Source organism: Mustela nivalis, assembly GCF_964662115.1.
Source record: "Mustela nivalis genome assembly, chromosome: 2".
Taxonomy (NCBI): Eukaryota; Metazoa; Chordata; class Mammalia; order Carnivora; family Mustelidae; genus Mustela; species Mustela nivalis.
This window is the reverse complement of record NC_139021.1, coordinates 131,979,116-131,998,301: the sequence shown is the minus strand read 5'-3', so window position 1 is coordinate 131,998,301 and position 19,186 is coordinate 131,979,116. Positions and strand designations below refer to the sequence as shown.

The 19,186-nt window shown below is 53.5% G+C and overlaps 1 protein-coding gene and 1 long non-coding RNA gene across 9 annotated transcripts in view; one reads left to right on the top strand and one right to left on the bottom strand.

Annotated features, from left to right (window-relative positions):
* Positions 1–12,962, top strand: part of LRRC20 (leucine rich repeat containing 20) — a 107,828-nt gene extending 94,866 nt beyond the window's left edge. For all 8 annotated transcript variants that reach the window (XM_082715598.1, XM_082715595.1, XM_082715600.1 and 5 more), the window contains one exon: positions 10,486–12,962. In XM_082715598.1, coding sequence (XP_082571724.1) covers positions 10,486–10,640 — 155 coding nt within the window. In that variant the 3' untranslated portion in view covers positions 10,641–12,962. The remainder of the gene's footprint in view (positions 1–10,485) is intronic.
* A 3,972-nt stretch (positions 12,963–16,934) lies between these two features.
* Positions 16,935–18,089, bottom strand: LOC309858687. Its single transcript, XR_014308303.1, has 2 exons — positions 17,834–18,089; positions 16,935–17,289 (listed from the first exon to the last, which is right to left on the bottom strand). It is a non-coding gene; the product is annotated as an uncharacterized lncRNA (long non-coding RNA).
* Positions 18,090–19,186: the final 1,097 nt, after the last annotated feature.

Genomic DNA, 19,186 nt, shown 5'->3' with positions numbered 1-19,186 from the left:
CTGACCGGCAGGTATGCACAGGGTGGGTCAGACCGGAGAAAGGGCCCCAGCTCTCCAGTGTGCTGTGGTCAGAATCGCTTAAGCAAATGGTGGTGATGGCGGGAGCCCAGTGTGGTCCCAAGACTGGAGGAGCTTATGCTGTAGTTTAGGAGACAAAACATTCATGCATTCATCCATCCTTTAATTCATTCATCCATCCATTCATTCATCCTTTCATCCATCCATCCATCCATCCATTTGTTCATCCTTCTATCCAACCATCTATCCTTTCATCCATCCATCCATTTGTTCATCCATCCATTCAGCCAGCCAGCCAGTCATCCATCCATCCATCCATCCATCCATCCATCCATCCATCCATTTGTTCATCCTTCTATCCAACCATCCATCCTTTCATCCATCCATCCATTTGTTCATCCATCCATTCAGCCAGCCAGCCAGTCATCCATCCATCCATCCATCCATCCATCCATCCATCCATTTGTTCAGCCAGCCAGCCAGCCATTCATCCATCCATTCATTCATCTGTCCTTTCATCCATCCATCCAGCCATTCATTGATTCATTCATCCATTCATTCACCCAACATAGTTACTGAGCACCCCGTGGGTACTGTGCCTGGCGTTGCATTTACAGGGCGAGGAAGCACGTTCACTGGTCACAGAACACGATGTGCAGTGCTTATCTGGGGTAAAGTGTCAGGGGAGTTTGGTTGGGGACCACAGGGAACGACAGAAGAGGTGGCCTTGGAGCTGGAATAGGAGGGTGAGCAGGACACTGCCCAATGGTCACTTGGGTGGGGCCCACAGGAGATGGGAGAATTGAGGCCCTCTTCCTCTTCACATGCGCCGAAGTCCCAAGACTGGCTTCTGTTTACTCCATGATGCCGACGCATCTTGCAGCCTTGGGAAGCTTATTTAACCTCTCCAGCCTCAGTTTCCCATCCCACAAAATGCAGATCATTTCATATCCTCCTCCACCCTCCCACCATCTCTGTCTCTCTTGTCAGGATGCTGTGAACAAAAGTGTTCTTCTTTAAGCCTTATCCAGAAACTTCTAGTTGGCCTCTTGGGCTTGTCACTTGCTAGCTTGGCTGCTCTAGTCCGTTGACTCTGCTGGTTTTGACAGTTTGGTGGCCCCATTGCTCCTGCCTCGGAGCTGCTTCTGCAACTTGGGTGGTTCCATCAGGGCGAGGAGCTCCCCCTATACCCAGCTCTGCACTCAAGAAGCCATCCCTGTCTGAGACTGAGTGGTTCGGAGAGCTCTGCAGGACCTGGAGAGGCTGGCCGGGTGGTCGATTTGGAAACAACAGTGAGGAACTCCGGTAGCACTGCTGTCTCTAAGCCTGGAGTCCTGGGGACCTGCTCCAAGGTGGGGCCAAACTTGGGCTTCATGCCACATCCAGCAGACCTAGGGCAGTGGCATCACAGGAGGACCACCCCGACCCCCACTCTTACGAGCATCAGCCATGCTGTAGGCTGCTGGACCCCCGGGCTCAGGGATGCAGGGGAGTCAGGAGTCCAGACACAGAAATGTCCCAGTCCAACCCCCTCTGGAGAAACTGAGGCAGGACCAGTGGTCCACAGTGGCAGCTGAAGAGATGGGGTGACTTAGTGGCTCCGAGCCTCAGCCCACACCCTGTATTGAAGCCATAGTGACAGTTGAGGCTACATTGCCCTCAGCCCGGGGTCTAGCCCTTAGTGAGTCACTAGTGAAATGTGCCTGTTGTGATTTCCTGTCGGGGACTGAGAGACAGACAGATGGACACCAGCTCTGGCCTTGGCCTTGCCCTCAGTGTTGGGGGACGAAGCCTATGGACTTTGGGATTGGGAACTCTCTGGACTTCACCACGTACTATCTTGGTAACCCTGGGCCCTGTCGAAGAAAAACCAGAGCTGGGCAGTAGTGGAAGCTGTAAAAGCAGTTTTTATCCAGGACCTTTGCAGTCGGAGAGAAGGGAACTCACTGTAGAGCCAGGCTCAATCCCAAATGCATTATGGGCACGTGGGAACTTAGAGCCCAGAAGCAGGGTGGGGGCAGTGGGTGGAAATGACAAAGAGGAGGTATCAGGTGAGTGAGGCTGAACCCATCCCACAGGCTTCCTGTGGCTGGAGGCCAGGGTGAGCAGACATCACCTGGTTGGGGCGGGAGGTGGTGGAGAAGGATGAAGAATCTGATCAGATACCAAGCGGGGAGGGTTCTAGCTAAGGCATCTGGCTAAAGCAGTGTAGCAGGATTCTAAACTAAACTGGGAGCATCGAACACAGAAGCACAAAAGTCAGGCTTTTCATTTTAATTGGAAAAAATTCAGGGGAGCCGGAGTAGAGTTAGAGAATCTGTGAGCACCAAGAATTGGAGCCTCAGTTTCCTCATCTGCAAAATGGGTTATTTGGAGACCCCAGCAGCCTCCTTTGCTGGGCCCATTTACACAAGGTACTCAGCCTTCCCGAGCCTTGATGTCCTTCTGTGTCACATGCAGGTTACAATTCCTTATGAAATGACTTCAACTCTTAAAAGCCTGTGCAAAGGGGTTTTCTTACCTGGGTGATCAGGGGCAGGGAGCATGGTGTCAGGACCCCCTCTCCCAGCCCCATTGCTATGACCATTAAAAAGCTGCCACTGATCAGTGAAGAAGGTAAGGCTTGCAGGTAGGTAGCCCTTTTCGTCCCAGCCATGGGGTAGGGGAGTGGGAGCGCAGCTCTTGGGGAAAGCCTAAGGGGCTGTGGGGAGCTCCCACTCCTGCCCCGCTTCGCCCACTGAGCCGCAGGGAGTTGAGCAGGCTGCTGGCCAGGCGGGACAGGACATCAGCAGAAAAATGAGTGCAGGTGAATGCTGGGTTGGTTCAACTTGCTTTTCCTCTGCTCCCAGGAGGGAAGTGTACTTCAAACCCTGCTTATGGGAAAGCCTTTGCTTTGCTTCCTTCTCTCCCTGAACTTGCAGGTGCGCCTTGGGCTCTGGGTCCTTCCCACTGCCTCCCTCACATGTAGGCATCTGCCTCAGACAGGTAATGACCAGCCTCACCCCCCCCACCCCCCACCCTCGCCCTGGGGATTTAAGGACAAAGAGGAGCCCCTGTCTTCAGGAGCTCCTGAGTTTCCTGTGCCACTGGGGCGGGGGATGGGGAGCAGCGCACCAGGCCAGGGACTAAGCCCCGTGCTCACAAAGAGACCTGGGTGCTCAAGGAGCTCTTAGCCCGGTCCCTCAAAGTGCCAAGGGAAGGCAAGCTCCTGGGAGGGGATTGGGCCCGGCCCAGCCCAGGGACTCCTGTGCATGCCTCCTCTGCGTTCTGAGCAGGCCTCCATGTCTTCTTCAGTTTGGCCACCTGGGGCTGGTGATCTGGGTAGAAGTTCCTTCCCCCACTCTGCCTGAGTTTCCAACTTCCTCCCAGCTCTCACAGTCCCTCTGCCATAATCTGTACAGCCCCTGCCCAGCAACCCATGAACAGGAGCTCGAGGGACTTTCAGGTTGGTCCTCTCAGTGGAGGCCATATCCCAGGCTCCTGATCTCTCCTGAGTGGTGGTGAATGAGGTCATTTTGGAATGTTGGTGAGGTTGGTAAGGTCCAGAACCAAGGTTCAGGAAAGAATTCTTGAGATGTCTTCGGTGCTGAAAGATGGTTTTATTAAAGCCCAGGGACAGGACTCGTGGGCAGAAGGAGCTACTGCCCTGGGATTGCGAGGAGGGAGGGACTCATGAGACGCTTTGGGATGGGGATGGGGAGCAGTAAAGATAAGGGAATTTTCAAGAGGATTTTCGTATACTAAAGAAGACTCACTGGAAACGTGATGCCTTGCTTTTGTCAAACCAAGGTTGTTTATCCCTCCAGCAAGGCATTAACGTTAAGCCAGGAGCCTCCTGGAGGAGGGTTATACTCTGTATTTGTCAGTGGGCTGCAGGTTATCTGGACATGTATAATTGACAGCCTTCTGCTTTGTTCTCCAGTCAGTTGGGGGCTGGGGAACTGTGAAGAAGTCTGGACTCAGCACCTCTGCCCTGCACAGATCTTCCCTCCAGGTCATCTCCTGGGGAGCTCGAACCCACTGCTGGCCTCCAAGCTGGCCAAGCATGGGGGCAGGGGGGTGGAGGAAGGCATGTTCTGGGGGGATGGGGGGGCACTCGGCTGCAGAGGGAACCATCCCCTGGCCAGCAGCCCATGCAGCAGGTGCCCTGCTACTGTAAAGTCATCCCCTCGCTTTCACCGTCCCCCTGCATTTCCCAGGCGAGAAAGCAGAGGTTCAGGGGTCCTGCCTGAGGCAACTGTCAGGCACTGGCAAAGCTAGTCTTATCTTTCTCATTCCAAAGCTCTGCTCAGCATCTTAACCACCACCTACTCCCTCCCCACAACATATCACATGAAGTAAACAATCTGGGAGGGAGGCGTGCACGCAAAGTATGTTTGGGGCTACCAGTTTCAGAAATCTTTATCATAGAAAAAGGAACAGGTTTCTTCTGCATTGTGACGCAGAACAGAACAGGAGGCATGGAAGATTCTAGAAGGAATCTGAGAAATCTCCAGGAAACCCTTTCAGGGCAGGTCAGCAAAGATGCCATGCCTGCTGTGGCGGCATTAGAGAGCTCTGAGTTTATGTGCCCCTGGCATCCCCTCGGAGAGGGAGTCCCTGGACTATGGCAGGGAGCCGTTCCTGGCTGGGTGGTCCAGAGATCTGTGAATGCTGGGGTCTGAAAGCCACACACTCCTGCTGGGTCCCAGGAAGACTGGTTTCCGTCTCCTGTTGACTAAGGGAACCTGTGGAGGGTTCTCTGGTGGTGGGATGGGGACATGGGATGCCCGGCTGGAGGGCCCAGTGGGAGGTGGTGTGAAGAGCACAGACTCAAGCCAGCTGCCCTGACTTCATATCCTGGCTCCAGCACTTGCCACCGGTGTGACATGGCCAAGTTACCTAACCTCTCCACAAGCTTCCTCATCTATAAAATGGAGAGAAGCTGATACTAGGCTGTAGGGCTGTTGTGAGGATGGAGAAACTTAGCCTAAGGTGCTTAAGTCACCATGCACTCAACACTCATGAGTTAAACAGAAAACCACCAACCCACCAGCAGAGATCCCGAATGGTCTCAAACTCCCACTTTGCTGGGAGCATCTTGGGCTTGACGGCCTGTGGAGGGGTGGGGAGGCTTCCATGGTCACCGATCCTCCTACCGAGGCAGATTTAAGGCCTTTGGATTGCTTTTTCCCCACCCACGGCCACCAAGGCTGGGCTTGGGCTCTGGGGGGTGCTGTGAATGAGCCGCCCCTGAAGGTCAATTTCCTCATCTGTAAAGTGGGTCCAGGAGCACCTGTGATGCTCTACCCCTTGGCTCTGGGAAGAATCAAGTGTGGAAGCATTGTATACACTTGAGGGACAGGCACCTGTGAGGAACTTTCCTGAGCCTGTGGCCTCCCCTTCCCTTCTGGAAGAGCTAGGGGGTAGCTGGGTCCCAGTCACCAAGTTCAAAAGGGAGGAGAATAGATGTCTTCAGAGGATTCTGTTGTGGGGCACTTTCCAAAGGGTGGACAGCAGAGCCCAGGGTGGGCCCCGCTCACCCTCTTCCTGGACCATGGAGCCCCAGGCACTGCCCACCCCTCACCATGCAGGGGAAGGGAAGAACACTCAGAACCCTTGCCAGAGGTCAGGGGCCCCTCAGCCTGGAGGTTGGGGCCAGCAGGCCCAGGCAGCCTCATTTGAAAGCCTTGAGACTCCAGGGTGGCTGGAGCCCGTTGGACACTCAGCACGGTTTCTAGAGAGCAATGAGATGAAGTACACACACATATCCTTGGACAGAGCAATTGGCCCTGCTGCTGGCATCCATCCAAGGATGTTAGCACACCGACCCTGAAGGCCAGGGGCACCTTGCTTTCCGTCACTGGCAGAGTGGAGAGCTAGAGTGTGGTGAGGACGCAGGATTGGTGTTCTAGGCCACAGTCTGAAGCAGAGAGATCAAATGTGTACGGGGCCTCATGGGTGGCTTGTTAAACATGGTTTGATCACCAGCACCGTGAGTATTGGGCACGGATGCTCTTCCCACTGAGAGGAAGAGGACTTCCTGGTGGCTGATGCCCAGGCTGAGGCAGTAAGGCCTGGAGATGAACCTTACTGCAAAGTCAGGAAGGGCATCCAGAGAGGGGGTGGGAGTGGCTGGTCACAGGACTCGGGAGCCGGATCAGAGGGCCTCCCACTGGCCAAATCTGGGGCAGTTTGAGCACTGAAGTGATGAAATTCAGCAGGAAACCCTAAACTGCTAGAAACATAGGCATCCACGTTGATGATAAATAAATCCTGGGAGAGAAGGGAAGGCTCTTGCCTACAGCAAAATGCTGAGGGGCTGCTGGCACTAGAAAGTCAGTTTGCAGCCTGCGTAAAGATCAGATCAGGCGGGGCGCCTGGGTGGCTCAGTGGATTAAGCCACTGCCTTCGGCTCAGGCATGATGTCAGGGTCCTGGGATCGAGTCCTGCATCTGCCTCAGCATCCGTGCTAAGCAGAGAGCCTACTTACCGCCTCTCTCTCTGCCTACTTGTGATCTCTCTCTGTCAAATAAATAAATAAAATCTTAAAAAAAAAAAATCAGATCAGGCAAGAGTCAGCAGGTGTTACATCTGGGGATGATGGATGTTAATTCTGACAAGCGGGATATTTGCATGCTCCTAAAGTGTGTCCCCGCAGACTTCTTACAAGTTGCAAGGGAGGAAAAAACAAAACAAAACCAGTAATCACATGTTGGAGAAATCAAATAACACCCGGACTGGGTGATGATGGTTAACATCACATCCCAGGGACAGACGGGTGAGGGGCAGACGGATGGACACTGTGTGCCTCCAGCGTGACAGCCCAAAACCCTACCACCTCTTTGAGCTGAGGACCCATAGTCCCAGTCGCGAGCAGTGCCAGACAACCACAAAACATGAGATTCTTTTTCATTTTTACAATTTAAAAAAATTTTTTAATTTATTTTTATTTATTTATTTATTTATTAGATTTTATTTAATTTGACAGAGATCACAAGCAGGCAGAGAGAGGGAAGAGTACAATTTTTTTTTTTTTTTAAAGTAGGCTCCAGCACCTGGCTTGGGGCTTGAACTCAAAACCCTGAGATCACAGGTCACCTGCTGTATCAACTGAGCCAGCCAGGTACCCCAAAACATGGGACCCTTTATTAAAGACAGAGATCGTGGTCCTCATATTCTTCCAAAATGTCAGTGTCTCAAAAGACAAATGAAAGGAGCACAGAGAGGCGACACCTGTCCCTACACTGGATCCTGGGGCGGGGCGGTGGGGGGGGGATGCTCAAAGGGACATGATTAAGCCATGCAAGAAAACTGAATTATGGGCCGTGTGTTAGGGAAGGGTTCTATCAGTGTAAACTTAAAAAATCAATAGCTGTGGTTATGGCAGAAAATGTCTTTTTTTTTTTTTTTTTTTTTTTAAGATTTTATTTATTTGAGGAACGCCTGGGTGGCTCAGTGGGTAGAGCAGCTGCCTTTGGCTCAGGTCATGATCTCAGCGTCCTGGGATCGAGTCCCACATCGGGCTCCTTGCTCCGCAGGGAGCCTGCTTCTCCCTCTGCCTCTGCCTGCCATTCTGTCTGCCTGTGCTCACTCTCTCTCCCTCTCTGACAAATAAATAAATAAAATCTTAAAAAAAAAAAAAAGATTTTATTTATTTGAGAGAAAGAGCATAGCCAGGGAGAGGGAAAAGCAGAATCCCCACTGAGCAGGGAACCTGATGCAGGACTCAATCTCAGGACCCTGGGATCATGACCCGAGCCAAAGGCAGATGCTTAACCAATGGAGCCAAATTATTTCCAAGTAAAAAGGTGAAAAAAGTAACTTGAGAAAATTGTATTTAAAATGTCCCCAAGTAAAAAATTGTCTCACTGAAGGTCTAAAGCAAGACATACTGGTAGGTTCCACTTGGATCAAGTTCAGGATCAAGCTTGTGAATCAGAGGTGAGAAAAAGCAGTTGGAGATAAGCTGCAAAGAGGCACAAGAGCCCTGTGGAAATACTTGAAATGTGTTCTAGCATGTTCTGGACAGAGGTCTCAGGAGTGTGTGCCTATTTGTACATCTACCTGCACTTGAGGCATTTTGCTGTGTGTGTATCTAAAAAAAAAAAAATGGTGCTTAATAAAAAAGCACAGAAACAGATGAGTTCTATAACAGTACCATTTACCTAAGTTAAAAATATGCATGTAACATGCCGAAGTTGTCTAAAATGAAAAGCAAAAACCAGAAAACCCTCCCTATGCCCAATACAGGTGCCCAAAAGAGGTAGAAGTTGGTTCTTGCCATTACTGATGGCACAAGGTTGTGTAAGACTCAGGGGTGAGGCCCTGGCCCTGTCTTGGGTTGGGGTGGGAGGTCACGTGGTGTGTGGGCGACTTGAAGGGTTGGAGCAAGGTGGGGTTGGGGGTTGTCTGCCTCCGGGCGACTGGCCCCAGGCCTGTGTGTGTGAGAGCCTTGACTCCTGGTTGTTGGCTGCCTACCCTGTCTAGCCACTCTTTTGAGTGCCTGGTATTATCTCTCTAAGACTCATAAGACCCCTGTTGGAAAGATGGTGTTATTTCTCCCATTTCACAGACAAAACTGAGTCACAGAAAGTTGGATCAATTAGCCCAAAGATCCGTGGCTAGGAAATGGGAGAACCAGAGCCTGAACCCAGGTGGCCTGGGTTCCAGCCACCTGAGTAGAGATTCCCTCACGGGTGGTCCAAGGCAGGGAACAGAAGCACCGGTGGCTTGTCCCACAGATGTCCCTAGGCCCAAATGGGAGGGCCTGGCCCCCTGGGCTGAGAGGTCCTACAGGCTTTGGTGTTCATAGCTGCCTGCAGGGCTGTGCCCTCAGGATCCAGGCTGGGACGATGTCATTCTAGATGCCATCGACAGAACCTTCCAGTCCCCCTGCTGCCCCCAGCTTTCGCTCTGGAATCCTAGCCCCACTCTTCTGCCCTATTTCCCTCTGGCCACAAGTACCTCCTTCCTCTTATTCAGACCCCGTCTACCCTTCAGGTCCTACCTGAGCCTTCACCTCTGTCTCCAGCCTGGCCCCTTTCTCCATGGACTCCTGCAGTCTTTTTTGAGAACTTGGATTCCAATCTGGTCTTTGGGGCCTTAAGCAAGTTACTTCACTTCTCTGGGCCTCTGTTTCCTTTCATAGTCATACCTGATGTTTAGGGAGTCCTGTGCAGAATGCATGTGCTCTCCCATTCATCCCCAAACAGCCCTGCGAGTTATGTCCTGTGATAATGATGAAGGTTAGTGATGTCCTTTAGGCTCACAGCTGTTCTCGGGGACTCCAGGGACTTGACCCAAAGATGGGGTGATCCTAAAGGTTAGGGGTGAGGTGCTGTAGCTGTTGCCTTGTTCTGCTATTTTTTTTTTTAAAGATTTTATTTATTCATTTGGCAGACAGATCACAAGCAGGCAGAAAGGCTGGCAGAGGGGGTAGGGAAGCAGGCTCCCTGCTGAGCAGAGAGCCATGGGGAGCTCAATCCCAGGACCCTGGGATCATGACCTGAGCTGAAGGTGGAGGCTCTAACCTATTGAGCCATCCAGGCGCCCCTCTGCTTTTTTTTTTTTTTTTTTTTTTAAAGATTTTTTAAAAAATTTATTTGACAGAGTCACAGCCAGAGAGGGAACACAAGCAGGGAGAGTGGGAGAGGGAGAAAGCAGGCTTCCCGCCGAGCAGGGAGCAGGGAGTGCAATGTGGGGCTCAATCCCAGGACTCTGGGACCATGACCCTAGACGTAGGCAGACGCCCAATGACTGAGCCACCCAGGTGCCCCTGCTTTTTTTTTTTTTTTTTTAATGGAGATACAACTTATGTAACAAAGGTAACCATTGTAAAGCGTACCTACAGTTCAGTGGTATCTAGTTCACAGTGTTCACAACCATCACTTTACCTAGTTCCAAGGTACTTTCCTCCCCGCAAAGGAGACCTGTGCCCATCCCCCCAGCCCCCAGCACTCAGTCGCTTGTCCACTCTTGGTCTCCGTGGAGGTGATTTTCCCAGGTTTTTCTTAGAAATGGAGTCGTACGCTTTGTTAACTTTGGTGTCATTCAGTATCTTATGTTCGAGATTCGGGGCACGGACTCGTGCCTCATTCCTTCCCCCAGCTGAAGTGTTCTGCTGTTGGGACCTAACTATACCGAGTCTGTCGCTTGCCTGTGGTGGGACACGGCTGCTGGGGATGTCTGTGCCCACGTCCTTGCTTGAGCACCTGTTTTCACTTGTTCCGGTTCTACCCAGGAGCGACTGTGCTGAGAGACGAGGCAATGCTAGCGTTTGACTGTGTTTGTGTTGGCGGGGGAGTGCTTCCCTCCATGTGGGTATAACGGTGCGGTGGGGTCTGAGGGTCCCCCACCCGGGGCTGGGTGCCAGCCACTGAGCCCCACATGCGGTGAGTGATGGAGAGCTGTATCCACGTCTTCCTGCTGCCTGTCCTTCTCTGCCTGCTTACCCCAGCCCCCCAACCTGTCCTCTCTCCTTAACAGATGTGCCTGTGGAGAAGCTGGCCACCATGCCCGCCTTACGCAGCATCAACCTCCGCTTCAACCCCCTGAGCCCTGAGGTGCGCGTCATCGCTCCGCCACTCATCAAGTTCGACATGCTCGTGTCCCCTGAGGGTGCCCGACCCCCTCCACCTTAGGCCTCCCTCCTCATGGCCACCCGGCGAGGGACTGAGGCCACCTGGGCTGGCACCCTGAGGGAAGGGCGTCCCACAGGCCCCTGGGAGGCCAAGCCTGGGGTGGGGGGAGCTGGGGGCGGGTGGGCCAGAGAGCACGTGCTGGGAGGGGGCCCAGCTGGCTCGGGATAGATAGCTTAGAGCAGTAGTGGGCCCTGGGGTCCCCTGGGGCTGGAGCCTGGATGCTGGGCGCCTGCAGCTTCTGTGTGCATCTGGACAGACGCCTACCCTCTACGAGCCTTGTTTGGGCAAAGGGGCAGCGGTGGGGGTGGGGGCCTTTGCCAGTCCTTTGAGCTCCTTGAAGGCTTTTTGGGCAACACGTGCCTTCAGGTTGTCTTCAGGCCATCAGGCTCCTTCGGAGCCCGCAGATCACTTTCTGGGCCACTGTGGGTTTGAGGCCTTGCTTCTGGCGCTGAAAGCCAGCCGCCACCCTGAGAGGACTAGAAGACAACCTCCCTCTGCTTATTGCTTCCTGAGGACTGACCTGCATTGGGCCCTCTATGGGGCGCCATCCGCAGCCCCGTGGGTCTCTAGATTGGCGGGAGCCGGCGCCAGGAGTCGTGGGAACGCTGTGGGGAGAGTGTGGCTCTGCTCGAGCCAGGCTGCGGATGTTTATAGAGGAGCCCAAGGCCCATCAGTCCAGGAAGAGGAGCAGATCAGGTCCTTCGTGATGAAGACATGAGCTGGGCAGGCAGTTCTAAGGGCTCCGCAGGACAGACGAGGTGTGCCTGGCATCAGCCCTTGAGCCACGCAGGAGGTGGCCCAGGAGAAGCCAAGCCAGTCGTACCTGTGGCTTGGGTACAAGGTGGTTGGCTACCACCATGGTCTCCTTCTGGCAGCAGCCTGGCCGCCGCCTCATTGGTCCCCCGGAGGGGCAGAACACACTGTAGACCTTCGGATTTGTGGCTAGCCAGCTCCCAAGCCTCCACCCAAAACCCTGCACCTAGTCATTTCTGGGCCCTCCACTTGGGGTCTAGGATGTGGCCAGGCCATAGGACTGGGACTGAGGGGTTTCCTGGGACATGGGATTGCAGTGCTCCCGCTGAGACAATACCTGGCAAACAGGGACAGCTGGTTTCCTATGAGCAAGGGACTTGGGACTCTTGCTGATCATATCTGTGGTGTGGAGAACCCTGACCTCTTGATCCCCCAGGCATCCACCTCCCACCTTCTCATCTGTGGACCAACAGACTCAGAGCCCACCTGGCCTGGATCTTTGTCTTGGTCTGTGGGAGATAGCTGAGACCCCAGGACATGGTGCAGACCAGGCCACCCAACCCTACATCCAAACATTGAAAGCCACACTTCCATGCCCATGGTTAAGCTTCTTCCAATCCCAGACCCTCCTCCTCAGAATGCTGTGTTCCTTGTCCCCTCCCCAGCCCTGGGGCCCGCCTCTGCCCAGGCCTCCTGCCTCCTAGCAAGGACTGACAGGTTGGACCATTGTTGGCTCAGAGTGCTCAGCGTCCCAAGAGATGCTGTGTTGACTGTGCTCTGGGAAAGGGGTTTGCAGGCCAGGGAGATCCAGATGGATCTTCAGGCCTACAGGGCTCAGCTGTGGACAAGTGGGAACTGTGGCCCCGTCCGGACCGGCCTGGCCTCCCAACCCTGTGTCGCGGCATCAAAGAAGAAGTGCACTTTTCTGAGAGGCACAAAGGCACTGTGTGGCCAGAGCCTCGCAACCCAGAGTGTGATCTGGGGACCAGCAGCACTGGCATCTATGGGAACTTGTTAGAAATGCAGAATCCCAGGCCCCACGCCAGACCTCCAGCAGCAGCACCTGCGTTTCAACAAGATTCCTAGGTGATTCCTAGAAGCACTTTATCGTTTGAGAAGCCAGGGCCTAGGTGTGACCCTGGGCTCATCCTTGGAGTGGAGGACAGAGGTTTCAGCCCTCCCCCTGCTACTCCAGGTCTCTGAGGCTGTGCCCACTCCCATCCCTAAACCAGCCCCAGGACACCCCAGGCCTCTCAGATCTTTTCAGAGTCTGCATGACTCTTGCAGCGAAGGGAATGATCTGAAGTCCCCAGGAGAGGAGGGTTGAGTTTGCCTGGCCCTCTGGCCACTGCCTTTCTGGTTACCCTCTGCACAGCCAGCTCCTGCTTCCCTACATCCTCACATCGGGCCCTTTTGAAGGGGTTGCTTCTGGAAGTTGTTTTCTACTCTGCTGGGAGAGTCTTCCCTTGCCTGTGTGGGAAAGCCTGAGGTGCAGAAGCCCCCAGATCAGAGCCCACAGTGTAAATGAGCCCTTAGCTTCAATCTGCAATAAAGAACGCTTTAGTTTCATCTGCTTGCTTGGTGCTGGGTTCCTTCTTTCCGCACAGAAAACCCCCGCCCCGCCCTGTAGCCTGCGTGTCAAACCTGAGGGGCTCCTTTTGTTGAAAGCTTGAGCTTCAAAAGGAGTCACCCTAGGGTGATACTCAGAATAATTACAGGCTGCTGCAGAGGTGACCAGGTAGATGTGATACATGGCTTGGAACTGTGCTATTACAAGACCGCCAGACCCCCAGCCCCGGCTGGGACCACAGACCTGGGAAAGGATGAAGGCACCTGCTGTCCCTCAGTTTCTCCCTTACCAATGCAAGAAATGACACCCTTAGCAGTTCGTTCCTCAGTGTCTGTGGCTCTCAGAGAGAGGCCTCTGGACCAGCACACCTAGGGAGCCGGCCAGCTGTGCACATTCTTGGTCCCTGCCCCGATCTCCAGAATCCGACACGGGGTGGGCCGGCACCCTGTTTCATCAAGACTTCCGGGGCGTCCGCTACCTGCTCAAATTAGAGTTCGGAGTTCAAGTCAAATTTTGTTTCCTAAATCTGAAAGTTTTCCTGAGTTTATTCTGAGTTGTGGGCCACCCATATGTAACAACACTGAGGTTAGTGGGTACCAGGCAGCGTCTAAGCACACGGCAGAGCTGAACTCATTTGACCCTGTAACAACCCGAGCAGGCTGGGAGTTGGACAGATCGCGTTCCCCCTCCAGGCCTATTTCCTGTTGATAAGGAGACTGCACCAGAAGATCCCTGAAGGCCTTTCTGGAACATTGATCCCTATTTCTTGATTCTGGGGCCTTGCTGTATCTGTCCCTTGTGGATGAGCCTGGACACAAACTGCCCACCCCTCGCCCCAAAGCTCAGAGGACTCCCATTTCTTCTGGTCAAACTCTGGGTCGCCGAAAATCGCACAGGCTCGGCCGCTTGGTGAGACAAAGCTCCGCCTCGAGAGCATCTGACTAGTAAGTGTGTCCCGTGGGATGACAGAAATCACGGCAATTAGATTTCGGAGTGTGATTTCAGGTGGGTTTTCAATGCAGTGGAGGACGGACACCTTGACTGAGACTAGGTGAGGATTATGGTCTGGTTTGGGATGGGCGGACACAGCAGAGGGGCATTTGGAGACAAGGAAATCAGAGTCTGTAAGATGTAAACTCTTGCGATGCTATTTACTGAAGAATTGAGTGGTTTTTTTCCTTTAAATGATTCAGGAAGCCCCGGAATGAACAATAAAGTTATTTACAACTTCCCTTTCTCAGGCAGGAGTTTCCTGGAATGATACCATTATGTTGAAGAAGGCAGGGGTATAACCAAGTCTAATGAATGTAGACAGGTGTGTGGGACTCGAGGTTTTTTTTTTTAAGTATTACTGAGATGTAATTAATATATACATTATGTTAGCTTCAAGTCTTCAAGTGTCCACGATACTGAGTCTCTGTAGCTATTGTGAAAAGAACAGCACCAGAATTCTGATAACATCCATCACGGCACATAGAGGATACTGATTCTCGGTCTCACCAAAATACCGTGTGGGACCCTAGAGCCCTCCTTTGGAGCTGCCTTTTACACCAAACGTGCCTCTTGCTTCTCAGAAAGCCAGCCCTGGCGTGGAGAGTGGCTCCTGGGAGGGTCTGCCCCAGAATCCCTGAGCGTAGCCCTGGGAGAGATGCCAAGGCCAGGACGGACGGGGACCAGGAGCAGCGAGACCATGCTAGGAACCTGTGTCTCAGCGCCAGGTGTGCTGGACCCCCCTCAGGAAAGGGCCACGAGCTGGCTGCCTGAGGTCTGGGCGAGAGCACCCATGGAGCTCCTGGTCCTTATGAGCACCAGGAAGGCACCTGGATGTTTCTCCATTACTCTTAGCAGTCCCCCTCCTGATGCCTGCTGTGCCGATGAGGAAGCCGGCTCAGTTTGGGGCTTAGCATGGGCCTGGGAAGGAGCAGAGCCGGGGTCTGAACAGGGAGACCAGCTCGGACAGGACAAGCAATGCCGTCTCCAGCTCGCACGCTTCCTTTCCCATCACAGCCCCGTGAAGAGGCCTCTCTGTGCCTTACCCTCCTCATCTGAAAAATGGGTGCTACCCCTGCCTTCCTTCCCTAACGTCAGAGGGCTTCACAACAGATGGTGCAGGTAAGCAGCGCTGGGGGCGCCACCGCACACCCATCTCGCACACTCGAACATTCCTCTCCCAGCAGAGCACCGCTGCCTCATGTGAGCCCAGCCTTCCCTGCTGAGAACCTCACAGGGTCCGGACAGGGCCGCGCTGCTTGTCACGCAGCTCCGGGGCACACCGGGTGCCGGTGGGAGGCTGACTCCCACAGGGCACAAGAGGACAGACAGATTCCCCCCCCACCGACTCACCCCACCTTCACAGTTCGGGCCCCCCTGAAGCTCTGTCGCAGGCCTTGGCTCAGGGCCCGCCGGGGCTGATGGCAGACTGTGTGTACATCTGAATTCTTACAGCCAAGGGCCTGGGTACCCTCACTCCTGTAGACCAGAAGCCCGGCAAGGTGGGTGTCTTCAAGGGTGGATGTGGCAGGCAGCTGCACGGCCCTGCCCCGCGGATGTCGCCTGCCACGGACTCCAGCTAATCGGTGCCAGGCACCTGGAGAACAATGTGAAGGGGCCACTGGAGTTGTGCAGTACAGGAGAGAAACGGACTTTTTGAGGAGCAGAGGTGTGGGCTTTGCTTTGAGGTTGATGTACTGGGAACCTTCATCTCTGTGGGAGCCAGAGACCCAGTGCCACACCGTTCACAACTCCAGGGGCCTTTTATTTTTTTAATTTTAATTTTTTAAAAGATTTATTTATCGGGGCGCCTGGGTGGCTCAGTGGGTTAAGCCGCTGCCTTCGGCTCGGGTCATGATCTCAGGGTTCTGGGATCGAGTCCCGCATCAGGCTCTCTGCTTGGCAGGGAGCCTGCTTCCTCCTCTCTCTGCCTACTTGTGATCTCTCTCTGTCAAATAAATGAATAAAATCTTTAAAAGAAAAAAAAAAGATTTATTTATCTTAGTGAGGATGAGAGTGAGGGGTAAAGAAAGAGGGAGAGAGAATCTCAAGCCGACTCTGTGCTGAGCGTGGAGCCTCATGCGGGCCTCGATCCCAAAACCCTGAGGTCACAGCCTGAGCAGAAACCAAGAGTCAGACGCTTAACTGATGGTGCCACCCGGGCACCCCTGGAAGGCCCTTTGGATCCTAAATCACTCATCTGCCCAAGTTCTACAGTGGTTCTCCGTGGTACTTCAATATAACAGCCGCATCCTTATAATGGTCTTGGAGCCTGATGTTTTCTTCCCTCCATCACTGCTCATTTCGTGCCTCCAGCTCCTTCACCGCACTCCAGGCACACTGGCTTCTGCGGTTCCTCTAATATTCCACATCATCCGTGCCTGAGGGCCTTTGCATCTCACCAAGGAAGTCTGCTTACCAAGGACTGACAAGCAGTGGGATGTCTTCCCTACTTTGGTCTTTTTCCCATCACTCACAAGTCTTGGTACCGTGGCTGGGGCTTTTCCTAAATGGAGTGATCCATAGCTAGTAGGCACAAGCCGAGAAAGTGGGGGCACTCCCCCAATACCCCCACCAGCCTGTCACTGTGCCTGAAGTCCCACCAGTATGAGACCACTGCTCTTGGTTAGGCTCTCCCTGTGATCATATGCCAAATCCTGCCAGGATGCTGAAGGGGGTTCCTTCAAGAAAAAAGTCAAGTGTTTGCCTGGGCCCTTGTCACTCCCAAGTGTGGTCTTCAGGCAGGCAGCATCGACAGCACCTGGGCATATGTTGGAACTGCTGAGGCTCGGTCCCTCCCCAGAACCACTGGGTCAGAATCGTGTTTTAACTAGACCCTCAATGTCATCTGTGGGCCCATTGAAGTTTGAAAGCCGGACTTTGACGACTGAGACCCCATCTCAGAACCTACTCCAAGTAAGTCCCAGTGATAGACAGTGAAAAAGCATAATTTTCAGAAGCTAAAAACATGAGTCTTCCTATAGGATGAGCAGGTATCAAAATTTTATTCAATTTTATTGATCAATGAAGGAATCAGTGGGACAGTAAATCTGGTTCCCAAAGCTTTTGAGGAACTGGAGTTTATGTAGCACAAATCCACAAGTTCACTTGTACCTTCTCAGAGCCTAGGCCCTCGATGAACAGTAATTAACAAAACCACAGGGGAACATTCTCAGGGGCCGGCCTGTTAACCAGAGCCTCATCTCTAGGCTTGGGTAGGATTTCCTAATAACAGATTTCCCTGAAAGGGCGTGAATCTTCCCAGGACCAAGCAGATGACCAGCTCTGTGTTCCTGTTAAAGGATCCAAAACTTGAGGGGAAGGAAAGAACCAGGGCTGCCCAAAGGAACAGAGAGGGAACGTAAAAAAAGGAACAAAGGAGGTGAAAGTAAAATTAAAAATACTTTAGCAGCTTACCACATATCTGTGACTATGCCAAGTACTTCCCATTTCTTCTTCCACTTAATCCCCACAGCAACGTCTGAGCCCGCTACCACTTGTGTTTACATTTTCTAGAAGAGGACACTGAGGACTGGAGTAGACCAGGAACCTGGCCAAGGTCAGACAGTGCAACTGGCCTTTTGAGCAAAGTCCCTGTTTCTTAGAATTGTCGTCCAGGGCCCCAGGAAATGGTTTACAAAAGCCCCCCCTACCCTGGAGGAGGCTCCTGGGCTGCCTCCAGAAATCTCCCCACCTTTCCCAATAGGCTTCAACACCTTTTCCAAGTACGTGTTCTTCCTGAACTGGGGAGCCTGACCTGAACCCCACTTTGATCCGGAAGTCTACAGCAGCACTGCCCAGGGGGCAGGACCCCAGCCAGAGAGCTGGGGTTCCCGGGGGGGGGGGCTGCCCACCCCCTCCTCAAGAAGAGACTTCTGACCCTCGGCTCTCCAGAGGACAAGGTCAACTGTTCCAGAAAGAGTGTTCCAAAGGGCGTGTGTAGTGACCTGCCCAAGAATGGGCAGCGAGCAGGTGGCAGAGCCCAGACAAAGGGGCAGGTTTCCTGGCTCCTGCTCTGGGTTCTTTCTGGGGCCCCTGCAGGGCCCTGGTGTTTGGGAGCTCTTCTGCTGAGCCCTCATTTTGGCCTCTCCTCTAGGGCTGTGTTGCCCTAACTGTGCCTGCCCTGGAAGTGAGTCAGTCCTTTGAGTCCTCCCTTGTCATTTACAAATGCAGATAACAACTCTGGCCTCCTTCCGTGGGGAGAGCTCACTAATAAGCATTTGAAAGCATTCTAAAGAAAGGGCTCCTCAGGGGCTGGCAGGAGAGAGGGAGGGGGCCCACCTCCAACCCAGCCTCTCTGCACCTCCGGACCTCACCCTCCAGGAAACAGGCCCCCCCTCCCTGAACTCCCCCCACTACCACCAAGTAGATGCTAAAAACGCCAGCTGTGTGCTGGGGTTTGCTTCCCAGGGACCCCCATATTGCCACCAGGCAGAATCCCCTTCCCCTTCCCCGTGAATCTGAGCCTTTCCAAAATGAGGGCTATGCCAGTGGCCTTCCTCGCTCCACAGGCCCAAGTGCATTTCCATTTCCAGCCCGGAAGAGAGAGACTGGGTCTCCTGTGGGAGATGCTTGGCTTTCCCACCAGCGGGGAGCTTCCCCACAGGGCGCTCTGTGGCTTCATGCCAACCCTCTCTCAGGCTCCTGCCAACTCTCGGGCATCTCAAAATGCACCTCTGACCTGGCTGAGAAGAGACAGAGTTCATGTGCCTTCCAGCCATACCCAGCAAACGCCTGTGACCAGCGTCTTAAACCTCCAAGGAGAAAGGAAGTCCTTCAGTCATGGTAGGGTCCCGTTTGACCTCCCTCACTGCCCTCCAGAAAGTTTGATTGTAAGAAGATCCCCCCCTCTAAGTCCTCCCCTGCTTTCTCTAGCCCTTCTCCAAGCAGGGGTTCACATCAATGCTTCAGCACCAAGGCTCCTTGGAATCTCACTGCCCAGAAGCCACCTCCTGGTTCCCAGCTTTTCAGATGGAAATCAGTTTCCAGGATAGTGGGGTTTTCTGTGAAAAGACTCCCTAAGCCACAGCTGATAGAGGCAGGTCAGCATGGGGCACAGCTCCCCCCCACCCCAGAGGAAGGGACAGGCCAAGAGCTTGGCCAGAATGGGCCAAGTCAGAACTCCTGAATGTCAAGGCGGGGGTGGGCCTCCTCAAGACGGACAGAGATCCCTTCTGTGCTCTCAACAACTATACCCATAGTTTCTCAGATGCTCCCAGAGGGCCAAGAACCT